This window comes from Phascolarctos cinereus, unplaced genomic scaffold (genome assembly GCF_003287225.1).
Source record: "Phascolarctos cinereus isolate Bilbo 61053 unplaced genomic scaffold, phaCin_HiC Scaffold_9;HRSCAF=440, whole genome shotgun sequence".
In the NCBI taxonomy this organism is placed as follows: Eukaryota; Metazoa; Chordata; class Mammalia; order Diprotodontia; family Phascolarctidae; genus Phascolarctos; species Phascolarctos cinereus.
Genome location: NW_027556402.1, coordinates 232881041 through 232893505, shown reverse-complemented (window position 1 = coordinate 232893505; position 12465 = coordinate 232881041). Strand labels below are relative to the sequence as shown.

At 42.2% G+C, this 12465-nt stretch overlaps 1 protein-coding gene across 2 annotated transcripts in view; it reads left to right on the top strand.

Annotated features, from left to right (window-relative positions):
* The window catches only part of PAMR1 (peptidase domain containing associated with muscle regeneration 1), a 101060-nt gene extending 90258 nt beyond the window's left edge, over nucleotides 1-10802 (top strand). For both annotated transcript variants that reach the window (XM_020963927.2, XM_020963928.2), the window contains 4 exons: nucleotides 2108-2174; nucleotides 5284-5516; nucleotides 6667-6959; nucleotides 8721-10802. In XM_020963927.2, coding sequence (XP_020819586.1) covers nucleotides 2108-2174; nucleotides 5284-5516; nucleotides 6667-6959; nucleotides 8721-9257 — 1130 coding nt within the window. In that variant the 3' untranslated portion in view covers nucleotides 9258-10802. The remainder of the gene's footprint in view (nucleotides 1-2107; nucleotides 2175-5283; nucleotides 5517-6666; nucleotides 6960-8720) is intronic.
* The last annotated feature ends 1663 nt before the right edge of the window (nucleotides 10803-12465 follow it).

Genomic DNA, 12465 nt, shown 5'->3' with positions numbered 1-12465 from the left:
TCCTGATTTCAGCCAAGAACAAACAGCCTTGGTCCCTACCAGCGGAGATAAGCTATGCCTTGGCGCCTTTAAACATGGAGAGGATGCCCTTCAAGATTTCCATTAGCTCCTCTCCTACTAATTAAAATGGACCAAAGTCCTTTAAATGGCTAATTAGCAGAATTTGGGCGACTTGGTCTAGAGAGTGGGATAAAAGGGATTTCTTTTCATACATGAAGAAAGAAAGTGTTAAGGAAAATCAAACTGGGTTTCAAGTTGACCCTAAGCTCTCCTGAGAGGCCTCGGTTTCAGTGAAAGGATCAGGCAAGTTCACTCCAAGGCTTCCATTGAGTTGAGACTGCCTTCTGGGCTTAGCCACTGTGAGAACCTTTCAGTTTCCCATGGTTAGAAGGTCAGGTTTTTGTTTAGAAATTTCACTTTTACTTCAATGCCATTAAAAAAACTCAACTAAGTTTAGTGATATTTCAAGTAATTGGTTGACCCTAATCTATGAACTAACATTTTAAAATTAATGAATGTTCTATTGATGTTCTTTTTTTTAACATTGCTGTAACTTCCCATTGATTTCCCTTTTTTTCTCCCCCCCCCAATCTTATGTAACAACACGTTGGTTACATTTGACAATGTACATCTCATTTTGTGCTTATATCTCATCATTTCTCTCCTGAGAGGCAGGAGGCATGCTTTACCATCAGTTTTTGGACACTATGATTAGTCACTGCCTTGGTCAAAGCTCGGAGTCTTTCATCACTGTTTTCCTTTACATTATTTTGGATTTTGTACAAGTGATCATCTTGTTTCTGGTCACCGCACTCTGGTTCCATTCACATAAGTGCTCCCAAGATGTCCTGAATTCTTCGTTATCCATCATTTCTTGTAATGCAATGACACACAATCATTCTTTCATCAATAGATTCCTATGAGTCCAATAGACTGTAATCTCCTTGAATGCAAGAACTATTTCCCCCCTTTCTTTGTATCCCCAGTGCTTAGTACAGTGCTTGACATGTAGTAGGTGCTTTAAAAATGTTTGTTGACTTAATTCTATTTAAGGCATTCATGAAGTACCTCCTGTGGAATCGGAGGGGGGTGGTTGACTCTGCCTTAATGTTACTATCTTTGGGACTTTGGCAAGTCACTTAATCCAACCCCACCCCCAGACCTCATTCTCCTCTTCTGTATATTGGCAAGGTTGGATGAGATACCTTCTCAAGTTTCTTCTAGCTTTATAGCAGGAGTTCTTAACCTGGGGTCTACAGACCTCTCATGAAGTCTATGGATAGCGTTTTAGGGGTGTGAGAACTTGAATGGGAAATATGCACAGATACACATATATGTAGATGCACACATATATTCACTAGCCTCTAAATGAAATTCAGTATTTCCTTCCATCTTGAATGTAGGCAACAAATGGTATTTCTGAAAAAGAGTTTGTAGACTTCACCAGACTTCCAAAGGTGCCTAGGACTCCTTCCCCCAAAAGATTAGGATGCCCTGTCCTTGAGCTATGATCCTATGAGCCTATAATTTCATGTAGCAGGTGCAGTGCTAGATGTTGGTGATACAAAGACAAAAATGAAATAGTCCTTTCCTGCCCTCAAGGAGCTTATATTCTCTCAGGGAGACATTACATTCTTATAGCACAATTTGTGAGCTAGCATTTTCCCAGATGAGTCTGCAAGGTATGACATTTGTATGAACCCTGTGGTGTAGTATAAAGAACGCTGACTTTGGAGTCATTTGACTTGGGTTTGAATCTAGGCTCTGCTACTTACCACCTGTGACCCTGGGCAAGTCACTTAACCTCTATGGGTCTTGTTTTCCTGTTAAATGGAATTAATGGAGATGACCTCTCTAAGGGTCCTGTCCAGCTCTAGACTTAAGATCCTATGATCATATCCTCCAGGGAGTTTTCTGTGGGGAGAGACAAGCAGAAAATTTTCTCATAGATCAAGTCTAGTATACACTTGTCTGTATATCTGCTGTGTATACTCACAGATCTCTTTCTATCTCTAGCTTTTCTTTCATAATGGGAGAGGTTGGATCTGGGCCCGACTAGCTTGAGTGACTGCTCTGAGGATTACACAAACTTGTGTTTGCTTTTCAGCCTGCAGAGAACCAAAGATTTCTGACCTAGTGAGACAAAGAATTCTCCCCATGCAAGTACAATCAAGGTGAGCTTGAAATACCTGAAATTTATTTTTGAGAACTCTCTCTCTCTCTCTCTCTCTCTCTCTCTCTCTCTCTCTCTCTCTCTCTCTCTCTCTCTCTCTCTCTCTCTCTCTCTCTCTCTCTCCCTCCCTCCCAGAATTTCTTTCTGAAGTCAGCTTAAGACTTCCTAGGGGATGCTGAATACTGACAACTCCTGAGAGAACAGGGTTTATTACATAGCTTACATGAATTGGGAAGGGGGATTGGGAGGAGAGAGAAGGAAGCTAATTGGAAGAACAAGCCTCTTGCAGCAGCCCTGAGAGCCTGAATTTTGGTTGCTGAGGCTGCCAAAAATGAGTAAATCCCAAAGCAAAAGTTTTCTGTTGGGTAAGGAGTAGCTCATTTCTGGCAGCAGTTAAGCCTGGGAAGGTGTTCCCTGGGGTAGCTGAACACAATTAAGCAGCCTGGAACGAGTTCAGATAACTTACTGGTTGGTGGGAGAGGAGAGTAAAACAACATGGAACATGTTGGGTGGGGCTCAAGGACCCTACATTTTGTTCACTGTCTGTCCCTTATGTCTAGAGCATTCTCCCTCTTCATCTCTGCCTCCTGGTTTCCCCAAGCTTCCTTCAAATTCCAGCTCAAATCCAATCTTCTAGAAGATTTTCCTGGTTCTCCTCAATGCTAATAGCTTCTTTCTGAGATTATCTACAATCTCCTCATCTATAAAACAAAGAGACTGGATTGGATAACCTTTAATATTCCTTCCACCTCCAAGACTATGACCACATGACCTTTATGATTAGCCTGGAGCATAGCTTTCCCCATAAATAAAGAGAAAGTCTTTCCCAGTAGAAGAAGATATGGCATAATATAATGGAAAGAACAGAATAGGGAATGCTGAGTTCAAATCCCAGCTTTTTCATGTAAGAGCTCAGTGACCTTGGATAAGTCACTTTGCCTCTGATCCTATGTGTTTTTACCTATAAGGAGATTAAATTATGTGGCTTTTAATGTTACTTCCAGTTCTAAATCTATAATCCTGTGAGAATTCTGCTTTGGTAGCTACTTAGTCACCCAGAAATACCAGCGAGCTGCTGTAATAACAAGAACCAGAGATTAGATATCCAGGTTGCAGGTGTCTATGTGTTTCAAGAAGAACTCAGCAAACTTGTGTCTGCTGTGTGCTGCCAGTCACTGTCCTAGACACTGGGGATACAAAGACACAAATAAAATGGTCTCTGCCTTCAGATAGAGATGGCAACCAAAGGACATGGTTCTAAGTTTACTTTGGGTATTCTGGTCATGGTAACAAAGAATGTGCTCATTTGTACCAAAATGTTGCATTCATAGTCCTAGAGTGACCACTTAAGTTCCTTGAACCTCAGTTTCTTTGTCTGTAAAATGAGGGGAGTGAACGAGGCAACTTCTGAGACCTCTTCCAGGTCCAGATATAGAATTCCATGACCTAGACTGGAAGCTCAATGGGCTCAGCGAGGAGGGTCAATCAGATGGTCCCCAAGGTGCCTTCCAGCTCTCCCATCTCTTGGCTCCTCGGCCACTAAATGGGCCAGCCCATTTACAACCCCCAAACCTGCTCAGCTTTTAGTTCTTTGCTTCTGGCCATGCCTCTGAGCAATGCTCAGCACAATAGATCTGGGGAGGTTTGGGTGCCATATTGCTAGTCAAAGCATGGGCAGAGACAACAGGGTGCCACTGTTATCATGGCAGATGAGAGTGCTGATTCTTATACTGGCTTTGAGGTCATGTTCTGTGACCTTGAAGAGACATCAGGCTCTAAGTGCTTACTTCTTTTCTCTTTAAACTGAGGTGATAAGGATGGTTCCTAAACATGCAGGACCTTAGAAGTCATGTGGCCCAATTTCCCCATTTTACAGATGAGGAAACTGAGAATCAGAACTGTTAAGTGACTTGTCTATGGTCACACAGCTAGTAAATATCATCGACAGGATTTGAATTCATGTCTTTTTGACCCCGAGTCCAGCATTTTAACTACAAGGCCACAATGCTTCTTCACAAGACCAGCATTAACAAAACTACCAAATGAATGTGTGTGCTGTAATGGAGACTTGGTTCCAGGCAGATCCCATAAGTGTTCCTCTGGTATGTTTCAAATTCAAAGTTCACTGAATATATATCTGTTCAATGTGCCTATAATACCTTTGTATTTTGCTCTGTCTTCATGCTTTAAGAGATGCTCTGTTCTCCGAGGTGTACTAATTACATCGACTAATTGTCTAATCAAGCTCCTGTACCGACACAACTTAGTTTGAGTCGGTTCCTAATATTGCCCAATTATGACATTTAGAGAAAGGATGTATCTGAGTTTCCACTGGAGGGAATTAATCACCCTGACGCCCACTCCCAATGTAATTTCATAATTAACTTTTATTTTTGGTTTAGCATATCTCTGGTTAACAGTTATAATAACTGCCTCTTATCTTTTTTCCCTATAATTCCAGGCAACTGGAGGCCATCCAGAAAGGGCATTTCAGAAATGAAATTAAGAAAGAAGTATAGAGAAGGGTTCTGTTCCATAATCCAGAGGACTGGATTACTGTTATACATGCACATACACACATATACATGCTTATGCATATATACACATGGTCATAAACACCTATACATATAATCAGATATGCACATATGCACATACATGTATATTGCATGTATGTATACCTACATGTGCATATGCATTTCATTCTCCTTGAGAGAGTGTGGTATAGTGGCTAGACCACAAGACTTGGAGTCACAAAGACTTGCATTTAAATTCCACTTCAGATACTTTACTGCCTGGGTGACCCTGGGCTAGTCACTTAACCTCTTTAATCCTCAGTTTTCTCATCTGTAAAAGGAGGACACTGGACCAAATGCCCTCTAAGGTCCCTTCTGGTTCTAAACTGAGCCTCAGTTTCCTTATGTGTAAAATGAGGGTGTCAGTTTTGATGATTTTTATTATCTCTTCCAGCTCTAACTTTATGATCCTTTAAGCTTATGATCCTTCTTCCAGTAAGTAATAAAACCCCTGGCAATAAATGCTGCTTTGTGAGCCAATGCTGAAGAAGTAGTGTTGACTGTTCTTTGCTGTGTTGTTTCTTCGGTCACCCCCAGGGAGACACCTTTACACCAGCTCTACTCGTCAACATTCAGCAAGCAGAAGCTGGACAGCTACCCAACCAAGAAGCCAGCCCTTCCATTTGGGGAGTTGCCCTCTGGGTATGTGCACTTACACACTCAGATCCAGTATGAGTGCATCTCGCCTTTCTACCGCCGCCTGGGGAGCAGCCGGAGGACCTGTTTAAAGACTGGAAAGTGGAGTGGGCGGGCACCCTCTTGTATCCCAAGTAAGTTGCTTCTGAGGAGGGTTGTTACCTTTCTTTCTGATCCAGAGACTAGGTTTACACCTTGTCTCTTGTTCCCTATGCCAGCTATATAGCTAAGTGGTCACCTTTAAAGTAAAATAGGAAAATCCCTGTCCCCTACCCTTACCAGAAATAATGCCTCCCATATTGGACTTCCTGCCCAGATACTTCATACTACTCCTTTTCACATAAATCAAATTAATTTCACTCCACCTGGGCCATTCTCCTTAACCTATTCTCATCCTGCCTTCCTTTATTTTGTGTGCCTTTGCATACAGTCATTCATGTCTTAGACTCCTCTCCCCTCCCCCTCCATTTCATCTTCATTTGCTGAAGTCTCTTCCCTCCTTTAAGGCCCTCAGTTGCTACCTCAGTTCAACCAACATTTATCAACAAGCATTTATTAAGTGTGGCCAGCACTGGATTGGGTAGACATGGGGATGGAAAGACAAAAAAAAAAACCAGTCCTTGTTTTCAAGGAGCTTATATTCTATTGGGGGTGGGTCAAGGGAGGGATACAAGCACAAAAGAGAAATATATACAAATTCAATTTCAGGGAAGCTCTAATAGTGGGCTTTACTAACCACTCTGCCACTACACTCTCCAGACAGGCATTGTCATCTGACCTGCACCTTAATAAGACCTAGGCTTTGATGTCCAACCTTCATCTCATGACCTCCTATGTGTGTGTTCTCTATCCCATTAGAATGTGAGTTTTTTGAAAATAGGGACTATCTCACTTTTCTATCCTACATCACCTACATTTAGCAAAGTGCTTGGTATGTGTTATTTATTAAATGATTTTTTGCTCATTAATATTTATTCATCAGGAAAAGTCTCCTATAGACAGTGTTGCTGAATTAAGCCTTGGAAGGAATGTCCAAGAAGCAAAAGCTTTAATATTTGCCAAGGTTTCTGACATATTCAAAAATCAAACCTAGGCATCTGCCAGGGTAGAAAATAGTGGGCCAATGTGACAGAAAGGGAGGATAATGGAAAACAAAAGCAAAGTGAGCAGTGTGCCATGTTTTCTTACCAGAGAACCTAAAAGGGGAGCCTTCTACCTTGTTTCTCATATTGGGGTGCACCATGTTCAGAGACAGCAGATCTTAAACCAATGCTTCTCCCATAGTCTGTGGGAAGATTGAGAATGTGACAACTCCAAAGTCACCAGGGATGCGTTGGCCATGGCAAGCGGCCATCTACAGGAGGACCAGTGGGTTGCAGGATAGCAGCCTCCATAAGGGCACATGGTTCCTGATCTGCAGTGGAGCCCTGGTGAATGAGAGGACCATCGTAGTGGCTGCACATTGTGTCACCGACTTGGGCAAGAGCATCGTGATCAAGACAGCCGAGCTCAAAGTGGTCCTGGGAAAGTTCTACAGAGATGATGACCGAGATGAGAAGACCATTCAGAGTTTACGGGTGAGGGATGAATGCTTTGTGAAGGGTGTCTGTGAAGCTCAGCAAGGAGGGATAGAAAAAAAGTATGGTTGGGAAGGAACAGGAAGGTGCATAGAGCCAGTCTCCTTCTCTTTCATTTTTAGAAATACTCTAGAGACATACCTCTTTCTCATCGAACATTTATTAAGCCCCTATTACTAGGTCATGGGCTACTGTTTTGGATAGGGTCAGATATGGAGATGGGAAGACATAGGTTCAACTCTTGACTCGGAGGCATATGGGCTATATCTCTTCTCAGTAACCAATACTACACGTTGCTGAGAAGTGACAGAAGTAGATTAGCCAAAGGAAACTGGGAATTCCCTAAGCCAATCTTCCTAATCATCATTGGAAATTTCCTAAACCAATGAAACCAAAAGTCCAGCTCCCCCTCCCCCACAAAAGGCATACTTTTAACTAATCAGCGAGCAATAGCTAATGTTTATGTAGCAGTTTAAGGTTTGCAAAGTACTTTATCTTGTTCGATCTTCAAGATAACTCTGTGAAGTAGCTACTGTTATTACCCCCATTTTGCTGAAGAGGAAACTGAGGCTGAGATGATTTAAGGAACTTGCCTAGAACTTCATTCTTCCTGACTCCAAGTCCAATAAACTGTTCATTGCACCACGTAACTGCCTCAGCTATCTGTGTTCATGCTTACAGCAAGGAACTTAAAATGTGGCTAGCGACAGTTATACAGAATTCAGTTTCAAATTCAATTTATGAGACACATTCAGTAAGTAGGGAGAAACTCTAGGATGTGAGGTTTTGTGGGGGAGAGAATGGAACACTATCTCTGTGGACAGAGAGGAGCAGAGCAGGTCAGGCCCAGGTTGGAGCTGGTCTGGGATGTGGCCAAGGGGGTGCTGGTAGCTTCTTATTTTAACTAATAACCAGCTCCTAACTCAGTTGTTTCTATGCTGCTGGATTTTGTTTTCAGAACCTTTTAAATTTCAATTCCCTGGAGAGAAGCTTCAGTCATTTCTTCCTAGTTATATATAGTTTGCCAGCTAATAGGGCCAGTTCACTATCCTTGGCACTAGTGAACTAAAGAAATATTTTCCCTGACAGAATGTCTAGTCTATCTGGGAAGGGACTGCCTAGGGGTAGCCCCTAATTTAGGACCCTTTGAGTATATTTATTTTGTCCAGATCCATGATTTCTTCATGGCAAGTGGGGGGGAGGGTGTTAGAGAGAGAGTGTAGACCTATGATTTCATTGGCATAGGGAACTCTTAGGTGGGGAAATACCCTCCACCAATCTACCAGTATCGATTAGTGCTGTCTCTACAACTTATAATCTTAGAAAAATTCTTAGAGCATTGAAAAGTTAAATGACTTGAAGAGGGATGGTGGAGGGGGTCATGGAGCCAGTAGGTGTCAGAAGTAGGATTGAAAGTGTGTTCCTGGCTTTGAGAGCAGCCTCTATCCACTATCTACCATATTAACATGAAATTAACAATGATATTAATTCATAAAACAAACTTTCATTATTAATAATAGAGGAATCTATATAGCATTTAGAGGTTTACAAAGCACATTACTTTTCTTATCTCAAATGATCTTCACAACAACCCTGTATTAATCCCATTTCATAGATGAGGAAATCAAGGTTCAGAAAGGTTAAGGACTTGTCTAGGGCCATACAACCTAAGTCTAAGGTGGAATTCTGAGATATTATATTATGTTATGTATATTATATTAATATATTATATAATTCTGTGTATTATTTTCCCTCTCTTAGATCTCTGCCATCATTGTTCATCCCAACTATGACCCTATCCTGCTTGACTCAGACATTGCTGTTGTAAAACTCCTCGATAAAGCCCGAGTTAGCAGCAGGGTGCAGCCCATCTGCCTGGCAGCGCTCCGGGACTTCAGTCCCTCCAGTGAAGACACCCAAATCAAAATCACAGGCTGGAAAATTCTTGCTGATGTGAGAGCTCCTGGTTTTAAGAATGACTCCCTCCGCTCAGGGGTTGTGAAGGTGGTAGACTCTCTGTTGTGTGAGCAACAGTATGAGGACCATGGAATCCAGGTCAGCATCACAGACAACATGTTCTGTGCCCAGCAGGACCCAATGGCTCCCTCCAACATCTGCCCTGCTGAGACAGGTGGCATTGCAGCTGTGTCTCTGCCTGGGAAAGCTTCCCCTGAACCAAGCTGGCACCTGATAGGGCTGGTGAGCTGGGGCTATGACAAGACCTGTAGCCTCAAGCTATATACTGCCTATACCAAGGTGCTGCCCTTCAAAGACTGGATCGAGAAAAATATGAAATAAGGCCTATGCCTGTAAAATATTGTGTATATAAAAAGTGTGTGTATGCATGTGAGAGTGAGAGAGAGAGAGAGAGAGAGAGAGAGAGAGAGAGAGAGAGAGAGAGAGAAAGAAAGAAAGAGTTAGAGAGAGAGAATAAATGTATCAGGGGAGAGGGTGTTGTTTTGAAGATTTTCTCTCATTTGCTCATAAACCCAGCTGTGCCTAGGATCCTAGCAGTATCAACACGCCCCAGCTGTGGTTTAGCAGAGGCAGTGGCACCTACAAGACTTCCTTGATTATGAATGGAATGGACTGAATTTGGAAGGCCCTCTTGGTATGTCTACCCCAGGCTACAACCTATAATTAGATGGGCACCCCACTGGGTCTTTCAGTATCTATGTTTTAGATGAACCTTATATTTAGACCATGGGATAGACTCACAATTGAAAAGGAAGAAAAGGATGATCAGGGTTGCATTTGGGAAACTGTACAGACCTTTGTATGATACCAGCCTTCTTTCTGACATACAAATACACCTTTCGAACACTAGAACTGTGAATCATGGAAGACTGTAGTCCCTGCAGTATTGAAATTATGGGTGATTTAAAGATGATGAATGGCAAGAATTGACAGGAAAGGTATTCAAGAAATACAGGATTAGTAAAAGAGATGGAGCAGGTTTGAAAGTGAGGGATAAAAGTTGGACTGCCTGAGGACTGCATTGGTGCTCATGAAATTTTGAAAGACACAAGGGAAGACCTTCAATGTACCAGGCAGATCCTTCAAGGAGGATTGATGTATGAGACAAGACAAAAGTGTGGGACATAGACAAGACAAGAGTAACATGCTGAGTGGGTAATGGTGCGTGTTCATCTGGACCCTTGGAGGCAGTACCCATGTCAAGAAGATTACAGCTCCACTCAGGTGTTCCATATTGAAGGAATCTCATGGACAACTTGTATTTACATGAGCTTCCTTATTTCAAAGGATATGTGATCTCTTTGCCAACTGATCAACAAGCATTTATAAAGCACCTATTATGTGTGGGGCACTGTGCAAGATTTTGGGAATACAAAGAAAGTCAAAAACAGCACCAACCCTTAAGGAGCTTACATGCTAACTTACTGTCCTATCTTCTCATCATAGGTAACATTGTTATGGCCTCCTGTAAGTCCTTCAAAAGGGGTCCACCCAGTTTGCATAAAGAGGCAAAGGAAAGAATAGCAAATGCCCAGAAAATCATCATGGTGGCCTTTCCCATCACAGGGGCTGGATGCTGGGCTTTGGTTCTGGCATGCCCAGACCAGAAGTCCAGGATGAGTTGCACTGAACTTACAATGGTCATCAAGGGAGGATAGATTCAGGCTTCCCTGAGGTTTCTGCTAGGGCACCCACCAAAGCCCCAACTTCCCAAGAGCCATTTGGATGAGAGAACCCCTTGCCCAAGTGCTGGTCTTAGTGCATGCTTTCATGTGTATTGGCACCATATGATGTATTCCTTCTTCCTGAGCTGCTGTCAACACTTTAATAAAATGAGGGTTGGCATTTGAACCTACCAAACCAATATATCTTGAGCACTTATTCAATATGCTGATTCCTCTCTGTTTGGGACACAGTAGTGCCAATTATTGCAGCATACTTTATGGCAACTTCTAAAAACTATTCTTTACTTCAGGGCAATTCAGGACTATTTAGGACCATGGATTTAGAGCTGGAACAAAATCTCCAAAGTCATTGAGTCCAACTCCCTCATTTTACAGATGAGGAGTCTGAGGAACAAAGATGATTGTAGGATGATAGATTTGAAGTTGGAAGGGACCTTAGAGGTCTTCTAGTCCAACCTTTTTATCTTATAGGTAAAGAATTGGGGGCCCAGAGAGGTGTGGTGATCACATATGGAGAAAGTAGCAGAATTGAAAAGCTTTTCTGATTCTAGAGCCAAATCTGCCTCACTGTTTCTTTTGTCATCACGTAAACATAAGCGGACAGTCCCAGCATAAACTCACAAGTTCCTTGTTTCTTGAATGTATACTGATTTCACTTCCTTTATGGAAGAATGGTTTAATGGGGAAAGCACTGGTTCTGGGCTCAGAGGACCTCAGAGGGTCCAAATATTATGATATTCATTCACTATCCAAATTTTAACTTCCTGGGGCCTCAGTTTCCTCAACTGAAAAATGAGGAGGTTGGACTAAATGGCCTGGGAGGTCCCTCCAGATCTAAATTTGTGTTCCCTTGATTATCCTGAGATGAGATGCCTCCATTTCCCTGAGCTTCAATTACTCAGAATGCACCATAGTTCACCAGACAATTCAACCATTCAACCAGACAATTCAACATTTTAAAAAATGCACTTTGAGGTTCACAAAGTGATTTTCTCACAACAGTTCACCAGATAGGACTTTCCCTCATCCCCCTGCCTTAACCTTCACTCACACAGATCCCACTAGGAGCTCCCCTTCCCAACATTGCCCCCTAAGGAGCCCAGGGCACATTTGCCCTATGGCCAAACTCTCCTGTGTGTCTTGTCTCTTTCAATTAGTGTGAGCTTTTTGACAGTAGGGACTGTCTCATTTTCCTATTTATATCTCTAATGTCTGGCATCATGATAAAGGTGTAATAAACATCTATCCATCCCATCCCATCCCATCCCATCCTGTCCCATCCCATATAAATGGAGCAGGTTTTGGGTTGGGAACAAACTGGATGACCCAGGAGAGATCTGACTTCCCAAGTGAAGTCACTGGCTCAAGGTCACACAGTAGTAAGTGGTACCAAGCCCTTGGCCTCCCACCTCAGTCCATTTTTCACTGCCCCAACTTTTTAGCAAGGATGGAAATGGTACTTTTGAAGGTTAATCAGGAACGATATGGCTTCAGAAAGGAGTATGACTGGAGGTAGGGAGGTCAGTGAGAAGACTATTGCGATGGTCTCAGAAAGATCTCAATGGAGTAGTTCAGGTGAAGTTGGGAGACATAGGTTCAGATCCTACCTCCAAATTATTAGTCATGTCAACTGACTTTTCTGAGCCTCAGTTTTCTCATTTTTCAAATGGGGATAATAATAGCACCACCTCCTCTCAGTGCTGTTCTGAAGAAAGAGATTTGTAGCCTTATTTTATAAAAGGGAAACATTATTATATGAATATGTATTATATATACATATATTATTATTATTACTACTACTACTATTCTACTATTCCAAGAATCTCAAACTTTTTCTTGGTTGT